Source organism: Tenrec ecaudatus, chromosome 1 (assembly GCF_050624435.1).
Source record: "Tenrec ecaudatus isolate mTenEca1 chromosome 1, mTenEca1.hap1, whole genome shotgun sequence".
NCBI classification, from domain to species: Eukaryota; Metazoa; Chordata; class Mammalia; order Afrosoricida; family Tenrecidae; genus Tenrec; species Tenrec ecaudatus.
Genome location: NC_134530.1, coordinates 44,546,030 through 44,570,447, shown reverse-complemented (window position 1 = coordinate 44,570,447; position 24,418 = coordinate 44,546,030). Strand labels below are relative to the sequence as shown.

The 24,418-nt window shown below is 54.6% G+C and overlaps 1 protein-coding gene across 2 annotated transcripts in view; it reads left to right on the top strand.

The window, feature by feature from the left end:
* ECE1 (endothelin converting enzyme 1) overlaps nucleotides 1–24,418 on the top strand; it is a 121,068-nt gene that overhangs the window by 71,097 nt on the left and 25,553 nt on the right. For both annotated transcript variants that reach the window (XM_075551903.1, XM_075551894.1), the window contains 5 exons: nucleotides 5,030–5,242; nucleotides 17,961–18,082; nucleotides 21,737–21,883; nucleotides 22,997–23,062; nucleotides 23,508–23,699. In XM_075551903.1, coding sequence (XP_075408018.1) covers nucleotides 5,030–5,242; nucleotides 17,961–18,082; nucleotides 21,737–21,883; nucleotides 22,997–23,062; nucleotides 23,508–23,699 — 740 coding nt within the window. The remainder of the gene's footprint in view (nucleotides 1–5,029; nucleotides 5,243–17,960; nucleotides 18,083–21,736; nucleotides 21,884–22,996; nucleotides 23,063–23,507; nucleotides 23,700–24,418) is intronic.

Here is a 24,418-nt window from a genome sequence, read left to right as displayed (position 1 = left end):
CCTGGAACTGAGTGAGAGGGTCACGCTGTCTGTCTATAGCGTAGGATGGGGGCCCAGTTTGACCTCATGGACTGGGATGGCCTGGGAAAACATAGCCACCGCAGATCTCAACAGCAGGCGCTGGCACAGACCATGTCTGAGTAGACCCTAGGCCTGTCAAGGCCAATCCGCTGATGATCCCGCCAGGCCCACCTGCAAGTGAATGTCTGGACCCTGGTCGTATCTATCCACCTTGCTGCTGCACCCTCCTCTCCAGACACTGCAGGTGCTTCGCAAGCACTGGCAGGAAAGCAAGCAGCTAGTCCTCCCAGGAGATCCTCTGAAGTGTCTTTCAGAGTGTCAAGCCCAGGGGCGTCTAGGTGAGTGTCTGTGAATTCCACCCGGCACCTGGCCCTGCCTTCTCGACTGGTCAAACCCTCCCACCCCCTCGCCTGAAGAAAAGCAAGACTTTCTACCTCTAGGGTGGTGACTGAGTGCCAGACGAAGTTCTTTAATCTGTTCACTCATCAGTCAACCATTGATTCGTTGTTCCAACAAACCTGTGTGGAACAGCTGCCAGGTGCTGGTTTTAGAGAAGTCGTCAGACTGCACAAACCATGACCTCATCTACCCTTAGACCAGAAATCTTGGCTGGTGCCCAGCTCCGCCACTGACCCTGCTCATTGGGGACATAAGAGATGGTCCAGGATAGAATGGGCCATAGTCTCGCAACTCACAGGACAGTTCCACCCTGTCCTGTAGGGTTGCTCTGAGTCGGCGTCCACTCGACGGCAGTGAGGAGGTTATACAGTTTAAAAAGCATTCATCGCAACAGTTTGCTCCCGAGACTTTAACTCTTTACGGGAGTAGAAAGCCCTGTCTTTCTCCAGCAGCGTGGCCAGTGGCTTTGAACTGCTGGCCTGGCAGCTCGAAGGCCAGTGTGTAACCACTGCACCAGCAGGGCTCCTTTCAACTGCACAGTCACCGCAACACAGAGATTTTCCTCAAAGTCAGAAACCCTGCTGTTCCCGCCGCCGTGTGGCCCCTCTGAGCTCAGTCAGCCCGCAGGACCTTGCGTTGTCATCGATGTTAATAAGCCCCCAGTTCACCAGTGCTCTGTGTGTTCTGGGTGACCGTCTCCAGCAGTCTCTCAACACGTATTGTTTCTATTCAAGCTACACGAAGGAAACCCTGACAAGAGTTCGGCTGCTGTGACTCCCCAGAACGAGGTCTAGAAGACAGTGATTTGTCAGGGAGGCGGCCCATCAGAACCAGTCTGTGTGCACCTGTGGGCTGCGGCGGCTGCGCTTGCACACGGAGAGAGAAGGGGGCAGATGAAGGTTTTTGTGGTCATCATCGGACCCTACAACTTGACGACGCCGAGTCCCCACGCGCAACCCTGTGGCCCCAGGGACAGTCGGCACGCAGGAAGGAAAAGGCGGTGGAGGAAGAGAGGTCGGGCACCAGGGGCCCAAACCTGTGGCATTGCTCCAGGCACGTGTGCCCGGATCCCTGCCCGAGGGGATGGAAAGAGCAGAGGAGAGGCCGCGTGTAGGGAGCACCAGCCACCGTTCCCCGAGTCTCAGCTCTGAGTAATTCGTCCTCGCAGCAACCGTGTGCAATAGGTGCCACTGTTCTGTTTCCTACTTGGAGAAACAGGCACACAGAGATGGGGTCACGCGCAGCTGAAAGCTGGGGTTTGAACCCAGGTCTAACATCCCCACCCCCCACGCCCTTGTCCTGCACAGTCAGGACACCCCGTCAGCTAGTCGGGCCACACTGGCCCCTGTGGGACAGCAGACTAGCCCATAGGAGCTGACCCCCCCGCTGGGATCAGACCTCGACTCCCATGCAGCCTTGTGCCCGGATTCCATTCATTCTCGCAGAGCCTCCATTTCCCATCTAAGAACACGGCTCTCGCGCCCATGCCTGCTGCCTGTTGTGAGGCTTGAATGAGACCCTGGCAGTGTGTGACGTGTCTAGTAAACTCAGTGTTCAGTCCTCAGCTCACAGCCATCAAGTCGATTCTAACTCATAGCAACCCTGTAGGCCAGGGTAGACCTGCCCGTGTGGGTTTCTGAGACGGTAACTCTTCCCAGGAGTAGAAAGCTCCATCTTTCTCCCCCAGGTAGCATCCCAGCACGTACATAACCCACGACACCATCAGGTGAGAAGTCCTCCGGCAAGGCTTGTGTCCACAGACGGTTAGGCTGGGTCTGTGGCCCAGTCTCCTGCAGTCAGGTTCACCGTGCTTCTCTGGTTGGGCCACTCCTGAGGCTGTCCCTGGTCTGCTCTGATCTGGATCGTTTGTGAGAGCCCCACCACCGCGGGTCCTCACGTGCTGGGGGCAGAGGTCTGGCCTCTTCTTTTCCTCTGGCCTTAGGACAGGCCTCTCTGCCACTGGCCTGCAGTCCTGAAAGAACCTGCCCAGAAGTACCACAGGACCAGTCCCACTACGAGACACAACGTTTCTCACTGACCCATAGCACCACGGAGGACAGCACTGGAGACACAGTGCAGGAATTGTGCCCAATCTCACCCCACCACACGGAGGTGAAACACTAAGGGCGTGCATCAGAACAGCAAGGGAAGCAGAGCAATGAAGTCCCCAGGGAATACCAAAAGTAGACTTTGGGCCCAGGAAGTGGCACCCCATCAGACTGGACTGGAAAATACTCCTAACGGTCAACAAACAGACCTTGAACTAATTATAGACTTTTCTCTTTTTTTTTTGTCATTGTTGTTTTGTTTTCTTTTGTTGCTTTGTTTTGCTCTGTCTTGTTTTTGTGCATATTATCTATGCATGTCTTTCTAGATAGGCAGGATAAATACTCTGTAGGATAAAACAATGGGACCAAGGATTCAGGGTTGTGGGGGGACATGAGAGAGGGTAGACAGGGGAAAGAAAGTGGTGTTAACAAACCCAGGGACAAGGAAACAACAAGTGATCTAAAATTGATGGCAAGGAGGGTGTCGGAAGTCTGGTAGGGCTTAATCAAGGGCAATGTAACTGAGAGGAATTACTGAAATCCAAATGAAGGCTGAACATGATAGTTGGACAAGAGGAAAGGAAAAAGAAGAAAGAACTAGGAGGCAAAGAGCATTTATAGAGGTCTCAATACAGGCATGTACATAGGTAAATATATATATATGACGACGGAGGAAAAGATCTATGTACATATATTTATAGGTTTAGTATTAAGATAGCAGATGGGCAAGTACTCCCTCAATGCAAGAACACTTTGTTCTGTTAACCTGGTATTCTATGATGCTCACCTTCCTGACATGATCACTGAACAGAAAGCAGGTGCATAAGCAAATGTGAAGAAAGCTGATGGTACCCGGCTATAAAAAGATACAACAGCTAGGGTCTTAAAGGCTTGAAGATAAAAAAGCCGCCATCTAGCTGAGAAGCAAAAAAGGCCACATGGAAGAAGCACACCAGCCAGTGTGATCACAAGGTGTCAATAGGATCAGGTATCAAAGACCCAGAACAAAAAATCATATCATTGTGAATGAGGGGGAGTGCAGAGTGGAGACCCAAAGCCCATCTGTAGGCATCTGGACATCTCCTTACAGAAGGGTCTCAGGGAGGTGACGAGCCAGTCAGGGTGCAGTGTAGCACCGATGAACATACAACTTTCTTCTAGTTCTTTGATGCTTCCTCCCCCCACTATCATGACCCCAACTCAAGCTTACAAATCTGGCTAGACCAGAGCATGTACATGGGTACAGATAAGAGCTGGAAACACAGGGAATCCAGGACAGACAAACCCCTCAGGACCAATATTGATAGTAGCCATACCGGGAGGGGAAGGGAGAGTTGGGGATACCGATCACAATGATCTACCTATAACCCCCTTCCATGGGGATGGGCAACAGAAAAGTGGGTGAAGGGAGAAATCGGTCAGTATAAGACATGAAAAAATAATAATTTTAAACTATCAAGGTTTCATGGGGGATGGAAGGAAAGAGAGGGAGGAAGGGGAAAAAATGAGAAGCTGATACCAAGGGCTCAAGTAGAAAGAAAATGTTTTGAAAATGATGGTGGTAGCAAATGTGCTGGACACGATGGATGGATGGATGGATTGTGATAAGAGTTGAACGAGCCCCAATAAAATGATTTTTTTTAAAATCCTTACTCAGAACAAGCTGCCCTCTGTTCATTGGTGTTTGGGAGCATATGTAGGGGGGCTAGCCCTGTCCCCTGACCAGCCGGGCCAACTATCGTCCCTGCTTAGGTTGCTAGCTAGGAGGCAGCTGCCTGCCACTGGCAATGTGGGCAGTCATCACAGAAGAGAGCAGGTGCCCCAAAAGAACCTTTGCCCTACCTCTCGTGGGAGGGAGGAGGAGGCACTGTGGAGAAAGAGCAGGACTGGCCTCCCACGCTGGCTGCAGAGCCAGGTTCTTTGCCTTCCTCTCCTCGTGTGTCCAGGGCTCCCAGGCTGGCTTTGCTTGCTGAGGATTCAGTGAGGCCACTCTTCTGGCCTGGGGATGGTTTCCAGGTTCCTGTCCCTAGTCCTGAGTGTCCTCCCTACCACCTGTGCCATCTTGTCGACACAAAGTCAGCAGTTTTAGAATGAAGGACCGTCTCCTGCTGCTATCTCTTGACGCTTCTCACCTAATGTTTGTCTCCCAACTGAGTGATTAGCTCTTGAAGGCCACTGCCTCTTAGAGCACATGCGTATGTGCGGCCCATCCCCAGCAAGGGTAATCAATAGCTACTTTGTGGAAGAAACAGATGGGTGACCGAGTGGATAGATTTGTTGAATGCCAGAGGCAGTGTTTTAAAGTTCAACCAGAAGCGGTGGGGGATGAAAGACTAAGAGAATCTCTTTGGTTCTGGATGGTTTTTGAGTCTACAGAAAGGATTTTCAACAATGTCAATCAGGAGTAAATTCAACAGGTCTGAGTTTACAAGCCAGGGGGCTATAGATCTATTAAAGCCATTTATCCACAAGGGTCATCCCTGGGCCCAGAAGAGCTGCACTGTGCTCTCCCTCCCTGCCCGCCCTTCACTAACTAGCCTCTTGCCCCTGGTCCCTGGCAGGGTCCCCCTCCATGTGCCTGAGCGAGGCCTGCGTCTCGGTGACCAGCTCCATCTTGAACTCCATGGACCCCACGGTGGACCCCTGCCAGGACTTCTTCAGCTACGCCTGCGGCGGCTGGGTCAAAGCCAACCCCGTGCCAGACGGCCACTCCCGATGGGGGACCTTTAGCAACCTCTGGGAGCACAACCAAGCCATCATCAAGCACCTCCTCGGTGAGCACCCAGCAGGGGGATGAAGGGTGGGGCCAGCAGCCAGGCCTGGGGAGAGGGCGGTCTTGCAGAGGGGTAGACTATAGACGTTGGAGGAGGAGAAAGGAGAGCTAATCACACTGACGGAGTGAACCTGAGCGACCCAGGCGGTAACCACGGAGCTCCAGGCTCCATCTCTGATGCCCACACTGCAGGGTTTTAAGAGGTATAAATGCAGACCAAACTCACTGCTGCTAAGAAGATTCCATAGGACAGGGTGGAACCGCCCTGGTGAGTTTCTGAAACTGTAACTCTTAACGAGCGTAGAAAGCCTCATCTTTCTCCTACAGAGCGGCTGTTGTGTTTGAACCACTAACCTCAAGGTTAGCAGCATAACTGTAACCCACTGTGCCATCAGGGCACCTCCTGAGAGGTGCAGAGCACATCGGTAAAGCATCCACAGGCTGCGAGACACATGGAAGCACACAGAACGGACAGCTATGGTGGGCCTTTTGTAGCTTCTCCTTGGAGGTTTTTCCTTGTTTTGTTATTTTGACTTTTGGATAAGAGCTTTATTGAGCTATTATTCTCAGGCCCTAAAGTTCACTTTTAAAAACTGTCCAGCTCAGTGGTCTTCCGTATAGTCACAGGATTGTGTACCCACAACCACTAGTCCGCGCATTTTCATTCTTCCCCAAGGGAACCCCACGCTCACTGGCAGCCACTCCCCAGTGGCCCCCATGCCGAGCCCTACAACCCCCAGTCCCCCGTCCTTCTCCATAGAGCTGCCCATGGAAGCATCTAAATGTAGTATCACAGTATTTCGTCCTTTGTGACTGGCTTGTTTCACTAAGGCAAATATTTTTGAGGTTCATCGTGCGGGATAGCTTGTGTCTGTCTGTACTTTGCCCCTTTTTATTGCTGGGTTCCCTTCTGTGGACGCACATGCAACCTTGTATTTGTCAGATGGCGGGCATCTGGGTTTGTGCCCACCTGTGGGCTCTTAGGGATAATGCTGCTGTGAGCGGTTGTGTGCAGAGTTCCGTGTGGACCTGTGTTTTCAGTCGTCTGGGCGTGTGCTAGGAGTGGAACTGCTGGGCCGTGGCCAACTCTCTGCTTAACGGCCTGAGGAGCTGCCAAACAGATGGTCTTATGAAGCAGCTGCTCGCTTCCACTCTGGCCAGCGACATGGGCGAGGCCTCCCCCCTCGCCCCCGCGGTTGTCTTGTGTTGATTCTGAGCGGAAGCCTCCAGGTGGGCGCAGAGCGGTGGTAGCGCTTGTGGTTTCGGTTTTGTTTCGTGTCCTTCTGTGCATGTGTGGAGGAGGCTGCTGTACGTTGATTGGCCAGCTGCTCTGTCCCACCTGTCGCGCTGAGGGAGTTTCTTCCCACCAACCATAGGTAGTGAGTCCGCATTGCAGCACACTGACCTGACTCTGGATAGGATTCATAACGCTGTAGCTATATAGCTACCCCTGTCTGCTGTGTATTTAGTTTAGTTGGTTTTGTTTTTAATTACTTCTATTTTTCTATTTTGGGTACAAATACACCCAACAAACATACGCTCATTCAACAATCTCCACTTGTGCGTGAGCTCGTCAACCAGGGTGGCATACGTCACTCACTTTGTGGCCCCGCCTCCCTCTCTCTCTGCCCATAGTGCTTCACGCCACGAACGCCTTCCAGGGCTCATCTGTCCTATGGTTGGCCACTGTTCTCAGGAAAAAGCGCCATTCTCGGGGCGAATCTTCCGGGCTCGATGAGCTGAGTTGTTTGGTTCAGAGATGGCCTCGCGGGCTGCTTTGTCCTGATCAGTATTGGCTGTGCTTTTGGAAAGTTGTAAGCAGGCAGGATGGAGGCTGGGCACACTGGATCCCGTTTTAAGGCTGCGAGCCAACCACAGTTCGAGCTGCCTGTTGGGGATCAGAAATCCTGGGTCTCATGGCGGTAAGGCTTAGTGCTTAGTCATGAAACCAGGGTGTTGGTGCACCTGGTTAGGCTCTTGGCACCTCTAGTTGTCCTCAGTGTTGGCAGTTTCATCCCTAGAGCTGGTTTGCAGTTAATGTTTATGGAATGACCAGGATCGTCCTCCTCTGGCCATGCTGTGATATGTAGTGGTCCTGACTGGAACCCCTGGGCACTGATTGTCCAGGCTGTGACATGCAGAGGTCCTGACTGGAACCCCTGGGCACTCCCTGTCCCAGGTTATGACATGCAGAAGTCCTGGAACCCCTGGGGCACTGGGACCTTCATCCCCTCCCTCACCTGCTGGCCCCTGTCCGGTCATGGACTCACGAAAAGGCATAACATGCATTTGACAGCCACTTGCTGCATCGCGTTTTCTAAACAGCCTTCGAGGTACTCAAATGTAGATTAAACAGAAGATGGTCCGTAAAGGGGACAAATCTATCCCAAAGGGACTCAGTCCTTCCTATGAGATCGGGAAAGCTGAGAATTGGGCAGTTCTGAGTTTAATGCAGTTGTGTCTCTTAGAGAACAGGCGGCAATACAAAGGCAGGTTATGAAGACCTTTCCTTGCTTTCCCACTCCAGCTCTGGTGACACTGACCCAGGCAGGAGTCCCTGACAGTAGCCGAAGCTGCGGCTGCCGCCTGCCTGTCCCCTGGAGGGTGTGGGATGGAAGTGGGCTGACCCAATCTGTCAGGAACACCGCAGCCCATCCTGAGCTTTCTCCCTGCCTGCCGTGTGCTGCCAGAGGCCTCTTTGAACGAGGACACCACCTTCGTTTCAGAACTAGAAGCTTAAAGAGCAAGTGTGTCTGTCACAGAGCTCAGAGATGGTCCTTCCCCCCGCATTCAAAGGCCCTCTGGGACCCTCGGCAGAAACAGAAACAAAGAAACCGCCCAGGTAATTTAGCAAAACTTGCTTCAGAACCACAAAGACCTGAATGAAATCCTCGCTCAGCCTCTTACTGAGCTGTGTGATCTCCAGTCCATTCCAAATGGGAACCAGCCCACCTCCTTCCCGCCCCCCCTCCCTCACTCACTCAGGGCCAGCCAGCCCGTCTGACCCCCGGGGTCCCCAGCGGACAGGGTCGAACTGCTCCTTGGGTTGCGAGGCCGTGAATCTTGAGGGGAACAGACAGCCTTATCTTTCTCTAGTGGAGCAGCTGGTAGATTCCAGCTGCTGACCTTGCAGCCCAGCCTGTAACCGTACTAATGGGGAAGTATATTTGAAGTGCTTTGTTGATGTTTGCGTATGTTGCTATGTGCTGTTTGTGTTGATGCCGCTCTTCTGATTCACCTCGGACCTTGGCCTGGCATTTTATCATTAACTGCCCAAGACTAGCTAGTCAGCGTCAGACTCGAGACTTGGCTGACTGATCCTATCTCTTGCTTCTGGCCTGTACCACCTTCTTCAAGTACAAGGGCAGATAGGGCTCCCTTCTCACCAGACCACAGAGCACTCTAAGCCTGGCAGAAACGGGACTTGGGTTCAAATCCTAGCTCAACCTTTTCCTGGCTGTGTGATTTGGGGTCAATTGCATAACCTCTCTGGGCTTGTTTTCTCATCAATGAAGTGGAGTTAAGTCCATGCCCCACCAGGTTATGACAGCTAACTGGGTAGGTATATTAAAGTGCTGTGCATGGGCCTGGAGTGTTCTCAGTACTGCTGCTTGTGTTAAAATCTGTTGCTTGCCCACTGTGTGCCCTCTGCCCCAGGCTCTCTATCCACAGACCCCTAACCCTCACCACAACCCTGGGGCTTAGGAAATGTTGCCCCATCTTACAGATGAAGCACCTGAGGCTCAGAAAAGTTAAGTAACTGCCAAGGACATATAGTAACCAGTTCAAAATAGAGACTCAAGCTCTGGAAGGGGAGTTGCCACCAGGAGGGAGCAGGACAAAAATGGTGGCCAAGCCCTCGAACTTCCTCAGTCCAGGAGAACTAAGCCTCCTGCACAGGGAGCTGCCTGTACATCTGCCCTGGGTCCCAATCCTGCTGGTGCTGGGGCAGGAAGACCTGGGCTGTATCCCAGCTGAGTCCACACCCCTTCCACTGTCCCCAGGTGGCAGTGCTCATGAGGAGTTGGACACCTGTCCTGGGCCTTACGGGTCCCCTGCCCTTGTGGGTCAGGTTGGGGTGCACTGAGGTCCCTGACCCCAGGGCCAGGGTCTGGGGATATCTGGGGGCCTGGCTGCCTATCAGCAGGCACCATCTTCTTCAGGTACAGGGGCAGATAGGGCGCCCGTTGCCCAGAGCGCTGTAAGCTTGGCAGAAATGGGCCTTTGAGAGAAACTGGAGTGCCCCTCTCTATCAAAGGGGACTGTGCATAACGCGTGAAGTGCCTGTCCGTCTGCAATCCACGGTGAGCTGGTGGGTGAGCTGCAGGCCGGCCACCCCACTGCATCACAGCAACCCAGCGCCTCGCCTGTCAAGGAGACAAGAAACAGAACATGCGTTGTTTCTTGTGTCAGTTTTATTTCTTACAAAAACACAGGAAGGAAGGGGGTGCCAGGCATTTCTGTGGCTTGCCATTTGCTTGTGTTACTCTATTTCCTTCTCGCTGTACACTCATGGAAAGGCTGTCTGTCAGTGCCTCTTTCACTGATGAGAGTCAGAAAGACAACGCCACTTGGCTGAGATCACTAAGCCAGGAGGTGGTGGAGCCGGAACACAAAGCCAGGGCTGTGCCTTTTCACCTGGCTCTGCTGGGGCAGGTTCCCCAGGTAGAGCAGCACTGTTTCTGAGGGTGGCCGGGAAGCCTCCTTAACCCAGGCGCCAATTGGATGAGCCGCCCAGGGCCAATGACCCCAGGAGCTTCCCCAGAAGGTACATCTTGGGGTCCCCCCACCCTCTCCGCGTTCACCTCTGGGAATGGCCCCTCATCTGTGTACCTGGAAACCCCTAAGGATCCAAAGGCAGGTGAGTGGGCGACAGAAATGCAGGCGTGAGGCCAGCACGTTCTTAAGCACAGGGCTAGGCTTGTTTCAGTCAGTCTCCTGGAGACAAAGGGACAGCCATGAAGACAGCAAAGGGGTCCACAGGCTGCTGTAGGCCAGCCTGGGCCAGCTTCCCAATGTGGAGGAAGGACAGCACCCTCTGAATGCCAGGGAGGATTCCACTGACTGGGTGGCCTTGGGCAAACCCCTCCTTCCACTAACTGTGACTGTCACCCTGGCCCCTGGAAGCAGGCAGGCAGAACTAAGCCAGGTGCCACAGTGGCATGGCATGTCCACCCGGACAGTCAGCAAGAGGGTATGTGACCTCAGCCTTGTGAGACTCAAGCCGCTGGCAGATTGTATGCCCCTCCCCTCCTTCCTTCCCCTAGGAAAGGGGCCCTGTAGATTTGACCCGGCCTTGGGCTTTCCTGCCTCTGAGCTATGAGAGTGCCTTATCCACCCTCCTGAGGCAGAGGTGGTCCCGGGTAGAATCCTCGCCTGCCACACAGGAGACCTGGGTGCAGTCTCTAGCCCGTACGCTTTGTCTACAGCCCCCACCCACTGGCCAGCAGAAGCTGGCGTTTTGCTCTGATGCTGAACAGGGTTAAACGGAGCGTTCAGACTGAGAAGGACTCAAACGAAAGGCCTGGCGATCTATTTCCAAAAACATAGCCACTGAAAGCCCTGTGGTCACAGTGGCCCTATGGGCAGCCAACCAGGGGAGGGCAGCACTGGGCAGCACTTGGTTCTGTTGGGCATGATCACCGTGAGTTGGTAGTCAGCTCAAAGGCAACCCATAGCAACTCGCCCCTCCTCCCACCTCTCAGACTTCCCTCAAGCCCACTCCCTCTCCTGGTGCCAGCTACTCTCCTGCCGTTTACACTGTCAGGGCAGGGCAGGCTGTGGTCACAATGCAAGCAGCACAGATCCCAGCCCCCCAGAAGACAAAATTATTCCCAAAGTGTTCACTCCCCGGTGCTCAGCGGCAAACCGCAGGGTCGGTGGTGCAGACCCCTCAGCAGCTCCGAGGGAGAAAGACGGGCAGGCTGGGCACCTTACAGGAAGGCCATGCTACTCTGTGACGCCTTCCTCTGCGGGCCCCTTTGAGTCGGAATCAACTCGACGGCAGGAGTGTGGGGTTGATGTCACTCATCACGTCCCCCTCCGGCGTCACTACCTTCCGTGATTGTTCCGATTGGTTTCCCAGCCTTTCCTGTCTACTTCGGTTCAGTTCCTCTCCCTGTGTGTTTTGTTAACCCTCTGTGGACAGGACCTGCATCTCCGCCACTTTTGAGCCCGGGCGGGTGGGCCAGCGGCAGGGCTCACCTTCCTCGTGTATGAAGTGGTTAAGCGGTGGCATGGCTTGTATCAAGGATGCTAGGTTGGGTGTCCGGGGCTTCTGGGGGAGCGACAGGGCTGTTCCACTTGTGACTTCCTGAGCCAACCAAACAGAAAGAGCAGAGTCTCCAGGCCTGGTCCCTGTGACAGTCAATAAGGTACCCAACCTCTTGCCTATAGATCGGGTGTGACACACAGCGTGCCCACCTGTGGGGATAGATGGCCATGGCAGAACAGCCCTCTCTGGGAGGCGTGAGAGTGCTTGGGACCCAATTCCAGCCACGCAGCTTAGCTCTGCAGGTCGCCGCCGGCCGCCCGGGCTCTGTCCTCCCTCTGTGCGGTGGGTGGTAAGCCCTTCCTGGGGGCATGGGTGTGAGGAGCCAGAGGCAGCCTTGTGAAGATCTCAGCCAGCCGGAGGCACCAGTTATCGCTAGTTTTGACCTGCAGAAAAGGGCGCCTCCTTTATCGGCTCCCTTTTTTCCCCTCACAGGATGACGCTCCAGAGGCCCGTGCTCTCAGAGCCGAGTCGGTGTTTTATCTCCAACAAACACTGGCTCTGCCCTGGCGTGGAGTTCAGAGCTCCTCGCCCGCCGCCCCTGACCAGCAAGTGGGGACTGCACAGCCCCCGTCGGTCACCACTCTGCCTGCGGCACCTTTGCTTCCTCCCTGCGCCGCACAGGGGAGGGCCTATCCAGGGAGACTCCCATGGGGAGAAACAGCCAAATCAGTGGCGTACTGCCTCTCCTCTCGAGGCTGCTGATGAAGCTGAGGACGTTTCTGGAATTAAGCTGGAACTAAGCTGAGAGTTGCTGGAAGTAAGCACCTAGGCAGTTGAGAAACCCTCTTGTCTGGCCCTGGACTACCCTCCTCGCCTTGAAGGTGCCCATCTTTAAAACATGTGCCTGGCTCAGTCCTAGAAGCTGCCCCGTTGGCCTTGCCTTTGCCCAGGGAACCAGGGAATAGACACAAACCGTTGTTGGGGGCAGTCAAGTCCATTCCCAGCTCTCAGCAACCCCGTGGGACAGGGTAGAATTGCCCGGGAGGGGGCTGACTGTTGGTCATTTTGACAGGAGTAGCCCCCAGGTCTTTCCTCCCTGGCAACCCCTGGGTGGGATGGCACACCAGCCAGGCTGTGATGAGTGGCCAAGCACGTGATTGTTGTACCAGCAGGTGGTGGTTGCTGCTGTTGTCAGGTGCCATCGAGTCAGCGACCCCGAGTACAACAGAACGACCCACTGCCCGGTCCACACAATGGTTCCTATGCCTGAGCCCCTTGATGCAGCCACTGGGCCCATCCATCTCGTCTGGGGCCTTCCTCTTTTCTGCTGCGCCTCTACTTTACCAACCACGATGCCTTTCTCCAGGGACTGGTCTCTCCTGACAACACGTCCAAAGTATGTAAGACGAAGTCTTACTGTGTTAGTCTGGGTACTATAATGTGTCAGTCTGGGTAGACTAGAGAAACAAACTCATGGACACACATGTGTATAAGAAAGAGATTTATATACAAAGCGATTGAACATTGAGAAAGCATCCCAACCCAGTCCAGTCTAAGTCCATAAGTCTGATACTAGCCCATATGTCCAATACCAGTCTATAAAGTCCCCTTCAGACTCATGAACCACATGCAATGATGCCGAATGCAGGACAATCACAGGCCAGTGGGTAGAAAGTCTTTGGGTCCAGTGGCATTGTAAGCATCTCATGCTGGCAGGGGTCTCTCTGTGGCTTCTCGGGCTTCAGAGATCTGGGTGTGTCCATGTGGCTTGTCCCGCTCAGGGCACTAGGGTGATTCCATATGTCTCGTCAGCTGCAGTGTCTCCCAGGGAATCGGCCTTGTCAGTAGAGCATCTCCAAGGGAGTGAACTGAGAGAGAGATAGTCTCTCTTGTCTCCAAGAAGGAATACTGCATTTCCCAGAATTCTCAGGGGAAGGCCATGCCCACACAGAGGTCTCATTGACTGTCTCCAGATTGACAGGCTAGACTCCCCCCTTTCACTCTTAATCCTCAAATTGACACCAGATTAGGCGACCACCACACTTGCTTACTAACTTTGCCTCTGAGGAGCACTCTGGCCTTACTTCTCCTCCAGATGGGTTTGTCCTTTCAGCAGTCTGTACCACTTTCAGCAGTCCTCTCCAGCACCGCAACTCAAATGTATGATTCTTCTTCGGTCTTCCTCATTCATTGTCCGACTTTCACGTGCGTAGGATGCAGGGGAGAATGCCATGACTTGGGTCAGGCACGCCTTAGTCCTCCAAGGAGGACCTTGGCTCTGCAGTGTCCTGCAGCGGTGTCCTGCAGCAGATGTACCTCGGGCAGTGTATCTTTCCCTGACTGCTGCTTCCATGAGCATTGATTGTGGATCCAAGTAAGACCAAATCCGTGACAGCTTCCGCCTTCCTCCAGCGATCACGATGTTACCTATTGGTCCACTTGTGAGGACATGCTGAGCGTGTTCACCCCTTTTGGTTTTCTAGCTCTCGGTGAAGAATTCATGCCACCAAGTAGAGGTATCTTAAAGAACCTTTCCTCACAAGAAAACTGCCTGTGGCCAGTTTTACTTTGAAGCCAAGCCCGAACCCTTCTTCTTTCGGGGGGGCTCCCACAGCACTTTCGTTCCTTCATCAGTCACTCGGCAAGGATCCATGACGCACTGCCATGGGCTGGACGCTCAGTCCTTCTCCATGCAGCTGTCGTCCAGCAGGGGGACAGACCGACAGCAAGCACAGATGGGAATCAATAAATAATGCGGGAGTTCCGGGGGGCCGTAACAAGGAGCTCTGTGTTAAGTGTGGGATGATAACCACAAGGCCCGCACTTTGAGCTCACCAGCTTCTCTGCGGCAGGAAGATGAGGCTGGCTCCTCCCATAAGGATTGACAGCTGCAGAGCCACACACACAGGCGCTGAGAGTCAGAGTGGACTTAACGGCTTTGGGTTCGGTGGTGGTGTGTCCAGATTAGCAGGATGGTACAAACAGTGAAGGATTAGAAGTGTTCAGAGGTGCCTCAGAAGATAGGCCTGGTGATCTCCTTCTGAAAAGCCAGCAGCTGTGAACCCTGTGGAGCCCTGTAGTTCAGCACTGACACGCAGGGGTTGCCATGAGCCAGAGTTGACTCCGTAGGAACTGGCGTTTTAGAGAGTGAGGACTCGGGGGAAACCAAGCAGGCCCCGGGGCTGGAGAGGAAAAGGCCATTGGAGGAGCAGTGGCCATGATGGAGAGGCCCTCTGAGGAGGGGGCCTGAGCAGAAGCTGGAGCTCAGTGCAGGAACAGACCGCATGGCTGCGAGGGGAAGGGTGGCCCGGGCAGGAGGAACGGTGCGCACAGGGGCCCTGGGGCGGGCCTGTTTAGGGAGTCACAAGGAAACTGTGAGGTGGGACGAATGGGCTGCTTTCCAGCTGCTTCCCGTGATGTGATCGCCTATGTCAGGTGTATGTATGTATCTGTGTACGGTATGTATACCCGCGCCCCCAAGAACTAGATGTTTGCTCCCTGAGGGCACTGTAGCCCTGTTGAGCATGCAGGAGCCCTAGTGGCACAGTAGTTAAGTACACGAGTGCCCGCAAGCTGAAACGAGGCAGTTGTACGGACTTCACAGACACTGGTTGTCTGCACGGAAGACAATTCAAGACCACAACCGCCCTTAGTGCTGAGGGGTGCTTTCCGCTTGGCGATAGGAGATGCAACTCATGCTTCCTGAGGGCAACTGATCTGCTTGCTCCTTGGCCTCCTCTAACCTGCCCGCCCCCGCCTCCCACTCTGGGACTGGCATTTGGGTCCTTGGCTCAGGCCAAGGACATCATTCTCAAACACCCGCCCCCTTCCTCTCTCTCTCTCTCTCTCACACACACACTACCGCCACTTCTGCTGTCTTCTCTGCTGCCCTCCTGGCCCAGGCCCCCCGCCAGCCCCTGGCCTGTTGCATAGCCATTGTCCATCCCTCCTTGGCCTCCTGGACCCGCAGTGCAGCAGGTGGCAGGGAGCGGGTAAACAGAGGGCGGGGGTGGGGGGCACTGGGGAGGCAGCATCAGCAGTGAGAAGGCAGGGGAGACGCACATAGATTCCTGGTGGGATCGGACATCCTGTCATACCTGACCCTTCCTGCCGCACAGACCTCACTGCCCCCCAGGACAAGCTCCCGTCAGGCACCTGGCCCCATCTCCTCTCATCCGGCCTTGTGCAGTGTCCTTGCAGATGGTGGGCGCTGTTCTTTTGGCAGGTGTTGCAGAGGATCATGGGGAGCGGGGTAGAAAGCTAGCTGAGGCAGCCCAGTCCCCAGGCCCCCATCATGTTGACCCAGCACCAGTCTGGAGCTCCAGCAGGGACTCCTTGGGGCAGGCATCCACACCCTGCCCGTGAGGCCCTTTTATCTCTCCAAAGGCTTCCTGATCCTCCGATGACACCTTCCTGCCGGCACTCTGGCCCCGGGCCTGGAAGCTTGGTGAGAGCAGGGCCCTGTGTGTGCCCTGCCCGTTCCACCCTTCACCCCTGCCCAGCAGGAGGGGTTGTGTATCCGGCAGGCTCATTGTGACTGGGAAAGATGAGAGTAGAGCTGCCTCTGGACTCTGTATGGGAGCAAATACCAGAATACAGATCTGCTCTGCTGGATTTCGACAGCCAGCCTGGCTGTTCTCAGCCAAGTGCTTAACCACTGCTCCACCAGGCATCCCTCCTCCACCCCGGGCCTGGGACTTGAGAAACATTGGCTGAGAAACAAGGAGGTGGGAGTGTGACCTATTGGATCTGGGCAGCCTCTCCAAGGAGTGGCGCGGGCTGCCCATGATGGACAAGTTCCCGCTCCCTCTTGATGTCCAGGTGGCGGGGAAGGCGGGTAGGAGGCTGTGGTCCTCAGGCTAGGCTGTAAGTTGTCCAGCCAAGCTGCTCCCCCAGAGGCCCTTGAACGGATATCTTATCTCAATGGCCTTGGGGCCCTGGGGAGAAGACAACAGGCCCTCTCCAGAGCTAGACACAGAGAAGCCTCCCCCTCGCTGCCCCGGCATTTCAGGGTCATGACCAAAGCCAGATGTGGACCAAGAGATGCTGCTTCCAGGCCCTGACAAGCTGTGATGATCCTCGCTCTCCCTCCCAAGAACCACATTGCCATAGAAACCAAGCCTGTGTGCAGGCAGGCCGACTGCCCTGGGATTGGGGCCACAGGCTCTGGAGTCCCTGCAGGGGCTCGCAGGGCTCAACCACCGCGGTGCCTGGTCCTGAGTGAGCATCTGTGTCTGCTTGGGAGGCACATGTCTACAGCTCTGCCCAGCAAGTCTACATGCAGGACAGGGACAGGAAGACAGCAGGCAGGACAGGCGGCACGGAGGCATTGAGCTCAGCACGTGGTGGAACCTTTATGGACCGGAGCACCTGGCTGGTGCCCGGCTGCTAATGAAAGGTTGGAAGCTTGGACCTACCAGAAGCACCTAGAAGCGAGGCGAGCTGTCTCCTTCCAAAATCTCCACCAGCAGGAGCCTGCGGGACACAGGTTCAGACCCATGGGGGTGGCCATGAACTGGAGTCCCTCCGTGGCCTCTAGCTTGGCTTCTTTTTCCATGGACCTGAAGGACTGTTGTCGTCCTTCCCTGAAGAATCTTCCCCATGCTGTGTGCCTGTGGGCGCTACCTCAGGTGGCATCCGATCCAGGGAGTCGGGATCAGTGGCTGCTGGGATCTGGGTGCAAGGTTGGTCAGAGAAGCCACACTGAAGACCGGGAAGGTTCTAGAGAGCAGCCCTCAGAGTGGCTGACAGCCCTCTGGGGAGCGTACAATGTCAAGCAGTAATCAGAGGCCTTTAAACCTCCCATCCCACCCCAGTCTCTGGCTAGACTCTGAACACCAAGGCCGGCGGTCTCCCTGCCATGCGCCTGGCGGGGTGTCTGTGCCAGGTGTTGGCCAGCACGTGGAGCAGGTGGACCTGCTACTGCAGGTGAGCCCTTGCTGCCAACCCCTGGACACTCCTCCAAACACAACCCAGGGAGGCCTGGACATACGGTCCTTATTGGCAGTCAGCTCAATTAGAGAGGGCAGTTGATCTTGCCTTCTGAGCAGGAGCCCCAGGTTCAACTCCTGGCCACCGTGGACCTCGTGTGTGTCCGTGGAGGCTTGCACCTTACTATCGTGCCAAACTGGTTTCAGCCCAGTTTCCAACTCAGCGGACTAGGCAGAGAGGCCCAGCAATTTGCTTTCAAAAGTCAGCTATCGAAAACAAAACACTATGGAGTACAACAGACTGACCCACCGTGGACCAAGAGGGGGTGCAGGGCCAGGCAGGTTTGTGTTTTACTGTCCCTGGGTCACACTGATTGAGGAGTGAATGGCACATCAGGAAGATTGGGACACACCTCTAGTTTTCCAGGCTTTGCCGGAGTCTTTTCTCGCTGCCCAGACTGGCAGTGGCCATAGCTCTGTGACAGCCTAGAAGATCTAGAAATGGGACTCACCCAGGCCCACCTGTGGGCTGTGAGGGAGACTGGCAAACTCTGCTGTCACCCTTGTCATTGCAGAGAACGCCACAGCCAGCGTGAGCGAGGCGGAGAGGAAGGCCCAAGTATACTACCGTGCGTGCATGAACGAGACCAGGATTGAGGAGCTCAAGGCCAAGCCCCTGATGGAACTGATCGAGAAGGTGAGTCCCTGGACACATCCTGCCCAGCTATCTGCCTGCCCTCTGGCTCCCACCCCAGCTGTCAGGTACCACGGGGCCCAGCCAACTCACCCCCAGCTGGACCAGTGCCTAGAAGCCTGTCTGCTAGCAGACTGAGGTTGTGTAAGCACTCATGCGTGTGTGTGTGTGTGTGTATGTATGTGTGTGTTTTTACACATCTCTGTGTGGGTGAGCCTGTCTGTGTTGATGGGCTGTGTGCTGGCATCTGTTGTGGATGTCTGTCATGGTTGTGTGTCTGTACATCTGGGGGAGGCGGGGGGCTGTATTCACAGGGAAAACATGACTCTGTTGCTGCTTCCCTCACTTCTAGGCTGTGTTTATCTGTGTGGAGGGATAGGGGCGGTTCTAGAAAGTCGGACTTGGACCAAGAACGGAACCCCCCCCCCTAGAGGAGTGCCCTGCCAACCTGGGGGAGTCTCTCTTTCCTCCTGAGCAGAGGAAGGAAGCTCTCTTCCCCACTGGCCATGAGCGGCCTCTTAGGGGGCTGCGAAAGGCTGCCTGGCACTCCCTCCAAAGCCCTGCCTCCTGGCTGGGCTTCTTGCAGGTATTGCACAGAGCAGAGGTTGCAGGCTCTGGCACTGTGCCCATCCCTCCCCCGTGATTGTGTGACCGGGACTAATGGCAAGAGGAAAGACTCAGGAGATTAAAAACATTTTTTAATCTGAGAAGAAACATTTTTTTTATAATCTGGCAGGCGTGACTTTGTATTTTAATAGGTATTATCTTCTTGTGGCTCAGTTCTTAAAAAGTCAACAGTTGACAGGGAGAGTCTCCTTCCATCCCGTCCCTTGTCCCCACCCACAGGGAGCAGCCTGGAGTCCGGGTTCCCGCCCAGGAATTCTTGCTCTCCCTTTGGAAGCTCCTCATGAAGACCGTCTCCTTTGTTACACGTGCAGTCAGGGGCTCATAGCAACGCCAAGTTCAACACACAGAGCTCTGCCTGGTCCTGCAGCATCCTCGCAAACAGTGTCAGTTGAGCCCCGAGCTGCAGCCACTGCCAGTGCATCTCTGAGGGCCTTCCTCGTTGACGCCCTCCTGGGACTGATGTCTCCTGATGACTTGTCCAAAGCCCATGAGACAAAGTCTCACTATCCTCCCTTTCAAGTAAAGTGAATTCTTTGAAAACTTGGTCTTTTCTGTTTCTCATGATCTTTGTCAGTTTCCTTGTGAGGATCTTTGTTGACTTCATGATGCGATGTTGCGTCAGTCTCTATAATACAGATCATGAATGAGTCTTCCTCCATGATTATTACAGAATTAATGTTCATTCTGATGCCATGGTTACTTAATCCAGCTTCTCAGATTATTTGCTCTGCATACAGGTGGTGACAGGATTCGACTCTGACACACACCTTTCCTGATTTTAAACTACACAGTACCCCCCTTGTTCTGTTCAAACGATGGCCTCTTGGCCCCTGTAAAAGGCTCCACCGCACAGTAAAGAGTTCTGGGATTCCCACTCTTCCCACTGTTAGCCATCCTTCGTGGGGATCCACACCACCGAATGCCTCTATGCTGTCAATAAACACAAGCAAGCATCTCTCTAGTCTTCTCTGCTCTCAGCCAAGATGCACCTGACATCAGTAGTGACGTCCCTCGTTCCACGTCCTCCTCTGAATTCCACTAGCATTTCAGACAGCAACTGTTTTTAAGCTGTCTTCAGCAAAATTTGCTTACGTGTAATATATGATATTCCATATAAAATGTTCCATAATTTCCACATTGCTAGACCACTTTTCTTTCGAATGGTCATAAAAGGGATCTCTGAGGAGAACAGGAGCCACTGGACCACATAACTGTCTTTTAAGTTTCTTGGCAGAGACTCGTTTCCAGCACTGTATCGGTGTGTCGAAACATCTCAATTGGAATTTCATCAAATCCTGGAGCCGCCTTGTTTTTCACCATTGCCTTCAGGGCAGCTTGGCCGTTTTCCCTCAATAGCGCCTGTTCTGCATCAGAGTCCACCTCCCAAAGCGGCTGAATGCCAACCAGTTCTTCTGCCTTTCCATGTCTTGCCCAGAGAATCCTTCAATCTTACAACTAAGGGCTTGGTTGTTTTTTTTTTTCTTTTCAGTCCGTTCAGCTTGAGAACTGTTGAGAGCCCCTTCTCATTCCATAATACTTCACTCTCTCCTCTTCTCTGAGATCATCTCTTTAGTTCCTTCACTTCATCATCGTCATTCGATTCAGCTACCCTACAGTCAAGAGCAAATTTCAGACTGTCTTTTGACATCCATTTCGATCCTCGTCATCCTTTTTTTGTCTTGTTAGTGACCTCTTCCTTCATGTATGATGCTCATGATAGCATTCCACAGTTCTTCAGGTCACTCATGTTCGGTGCATCCAGTCTGTTCTGGAGATAATCTCTAAACTGAGATGGAAATACTCAAGGTCATGCTTGGGCTCTCATGAACCTGTTTCCATTTTCTTGAGTTTCAACTTGAATTTGCCTAGGAGCAATGTGATGGTCTGCCCTGCAGCCAGCCTCTGGGCAGAGATCTTCCATTGGCTCTTTCCACAGATGGAGTTGCTTTGATTCCTGTCTGTCCTCTTTGGCCAGACGCACGTGCATAGTCGCGTTTTTGTTTTGAGCAAAGGTGTTTGCAACAGAGAATCCGTTGGTCTAGCAAAAGCCTGTCACTCTGTCCCCGCAGGACTTTTGTTCACCCAGGCCCGGTTTTCCCTTTCCTTTCCCGCCTTCTTTCTTGTCAGCTTTCACATTCCAATCACCAGGAATTAAAATGGATTTCGATTGCAGAGGTTGGCACAATCTCTGATTTCTTCATCGTAAGCGTCTGTGGTGGCTGCGTGCATTTGAATAATGTTCTGCTCACTGGTCTTTCCGGCAGGCGTAGGGGTTCTGTCCTCTCCCTGACAGCGCTCTGCCTCAGGAGCGATCTAGAAATGGTCCCTCTCATGAGGAGCGGATGCCCTTCTTCAGGGTGCCAAAGGTGCCCAGACAGCCTTATGGTGGTCCCTTCCGGAGGCCTAGCACCAGTCTAGTCCAAGCTCACTAAGGACGAGGACTTCGCTCTTGATGCATTCCGTGTCATTTTTTTCCAGTGTCCTGATTCCTTGCATTCATTCTACGTTCTGAGGAATGATGGATGTTTGCGGCCATTTCTCCTCGTTTCGAAACCTGCCACATCAGCAGGTCCTGAAAGCTTTACTCTAGCCGTGTCATGAAGTGAGCTCTAGCTCGAGACGGCAGCTGTTTTTCCACCTGGCCCCTAACCTGAGGGTCTCCTCTCAGCACTACATCAGACACCGGTCTGTTGCAGTTCATGAAGTTTCCACCTGCCAGTTTGTTTTTAGAAGTAGATCGCCAAGTCCTTCTTTCTAGTCTGTTGTGTTCTGGAAGTTTCGCTGAAACTTGTTCACGCTGGGTGGCCCCGTTGGTATTTGAAATGGTGTCGCTTCCAGCACGGTAGCAACATGCAAGCCGCCACAGTACAACAGACTGACAGCTGGTGATGGTTCCTCAGGAGGGTCCTGAAACCCAGAGTCCCGGCCCTGGGAGATCTCAGGCCCACTGCGGCCTTTCCTGGGATGGGTATCAAATCAGCACAAACCCAGAATTCCTCACCACCTCCCTAACCCCTCCCCGCCCCACAGCTCGGGGGCTGGAACATCACGGGGCCCTGGGACAAGGACACCTTCCAGGACACTCTGCAGGTGGTCACTGCCCACTACCGCACCTCTCCGTTCTTCTCTGTCTATGTCAGCGCCGACTCCAAGAACTCCAACAGCAACGTGATCCAGGTGAGCAGCCGGCAGCTCGGGGCCTAGGAGGGCCTGACCCCGTCGCCCATTTGGAGGTGGGCAAGTGCTGGGGTGGAGGATGGCTTGCCCTAGGTGACAGCCTTTGGAGTTTTCTAAGCCTGGGCTGTGGGTTTTTCTAAGGCCCTAAGTGTAGGACGTTAACAACCAGGAGATTATAAAAGGAAGCCAAGGCGTCTTTATGGTTCTAACAGTTCCTTGGGGTTGCCAGGAGTGACACACCTCCTGGGCAGGGCTAGAAACACTGCCTGGTCCCCCTGACCTGAGCCTTTGGCCTTGGTGGCTCTGCTCAGCCTCGAGGTGAGTCCGTCCCCCCCTGCCAAACCTGCCCCAGACTCCCAGTGGCGGCCAGCACGGGTCTGCCCCTCCCCCAGATCCAGAAGGGAGACACCCAGGAAGAGCCTCTAGTGACTCACTGTGTGTCCTTTCTGAGCTGCACTTGGCACGTGTGTCCAAAGGCCGCTAATCACACCTGCCCCAGGGTAGGGCTCTAGGGCTCCAGTCATAATTACTGGGCGTGGACGCTCCTAGTCCACCTTAGGCAGAAGAGAGCCAAACCTCCTGCCATCAAGATTTACAGCTTCAGAAACACACAGGGACTGTCCTACTCGGCCCACACGCCGCTCAGCATGGATTCTGGCAGTGAGCTTGGGTTTGGGAGTTTTTCCACCTTGTGCAGGCCGTGGGCCAGCAGTGCCTCTGTGGCTCCTCATTCCAGCTCGGGGCTAGAAGAGGGGCCGAGGAGCAGAGAGGCTAAGGAACTTGACCCGAGTATGGCGTTTGCATGACCGTCTTGGGAGGTGTTTGGCCCTGAACCAAGGCTGGGGGCCATTGAAGGAGGAGCGTGGGTCTGTGCAGTCCTCCAGTAGGGCTCAGAATACCTGCCGCTGACCATGTGTGGGTGGGGATGCAGCCCCAATTGTATCTGTCCCACTCCCGGGGGCCCCACCCCCAGGGTGCCCCAGCAATAGGCTTGTCCTGCTAGAGTCCAGGAGAACCCCCTGGTGCCACTTACCAGCTGGTCCTGCAGGCAGGTGGAAGTGGGCTGGGGACGTGCCCTGGAGGGTACCCTCTCTCACCTGCCTTTCTCTCCAGGTGGACCAGTCCGGCCTGGGCTTACCTTCAAGGGACTATTACCTGAACAAAACTGAAAACGAGCAGGTGGGTGTGCCTGTCCAGAGAGTGCGCTTCCCAAGCCCAGCCAACCCCCGAGCCCGCCTATGTCATATTCAGACAGCTTGGGCCCAAAGGACAGAGGGCAGGTGCCACCTTCACCCAGTCTACAAAGAGGCAGCATGCACTAACCCCACCACGTGTGGCCTCCAGGCACCCTGCAGGGGCGGCACCTCTCCGAGCTTCCTTTGCCTCCTCTGGCAAATGGGTATGAGTGTGCCCTTGCCCTTTCGAGAGGAAGGACTAAGGCTCAGAGACACCAAGTGATCTGGCTGAAGTAACACCGCAGAGTGGTAGGGCTGGGGTTTGACTGCAAAGCTACTCCCTCCAGAGCCTCCCTCTGCCCCTCCGAGTGGCCTGCCTCTCCATGCCCCCAGGTGGCAGTAGGTGGCAGCCCCTCTCTGATGGTAGGGGCCCCGGGGTCCTCCCACAGGTGCTGACTGGCTACCTAAACTACATGGTTCAGCTGGGGAAGCTGCTGGGCGGGGGTGACGAGGACAGGATCCGGCCTCAGATGCAGCAGATCCTGGACTTCGAGACGGCGCTGGCCAACATCACCATCCCCCAGGAGAAGCGGCGTGACGAGGAGCTCATCTACCACAAAGTGACGGCCGCCGAGCTGCAGGTACCGTGGCCCCGGGGCTGTCGCACCCGGTTATCCAGCAAGCAACATCCCCGGGCAGTGCTCCCAGTTTTGCTGGCCCCTAAACTGACAGTTCCAGTCTACCCAGGGGGTTCTTCAGAAGAAAGGCCTGGCCATTCGCTCCTGCAGGATGACAGCTGTTGCTATAACCCTCTGGAGTACCATTCCACTCTGACACATGTGGGGTGCCTTGAGTCGGGACCTACATTTAAGGCAAGGGCTGGTGGTTCATCAGATCCTTCAGAGAACCCTAGAAAAGGGGGATGACTGCTCTCCCCAACTCACAGATAGTCTCTTCCCGTAGGCCGGGCTGCTTTTTTGTCACGTGGCCTTTCCCTGGGCAGATGCTGTGAGCACCATCATGTCGGCGCATGGTGACAGGGCATTCCAATCTGTCAGGGACCAAGCGCAGCATGCCCGGCACACGGTATATGCCAATTCCCCTGAGGCATGGCTGCTCTCCCGACTCCCTTGTCTGGGCCCGGGGTCTGTGACTTGCTCACAACTTCAAGGCTCCTCAGTGACAGTAGCTGAGATTTGGACTCACGGAAGGACTGCTCTTGGGTAAGAGCATTAACAGCGGGTATATGTTTCCGCCTCCCCTGGAAACATTTGGGATGGGCAGAGGCCTCATGGGGGTTCTGAGTCCAGAAGGAAGCCTCAGAACTAATGGCGCTCTCCGGGCTCACTGGACAGTGGCC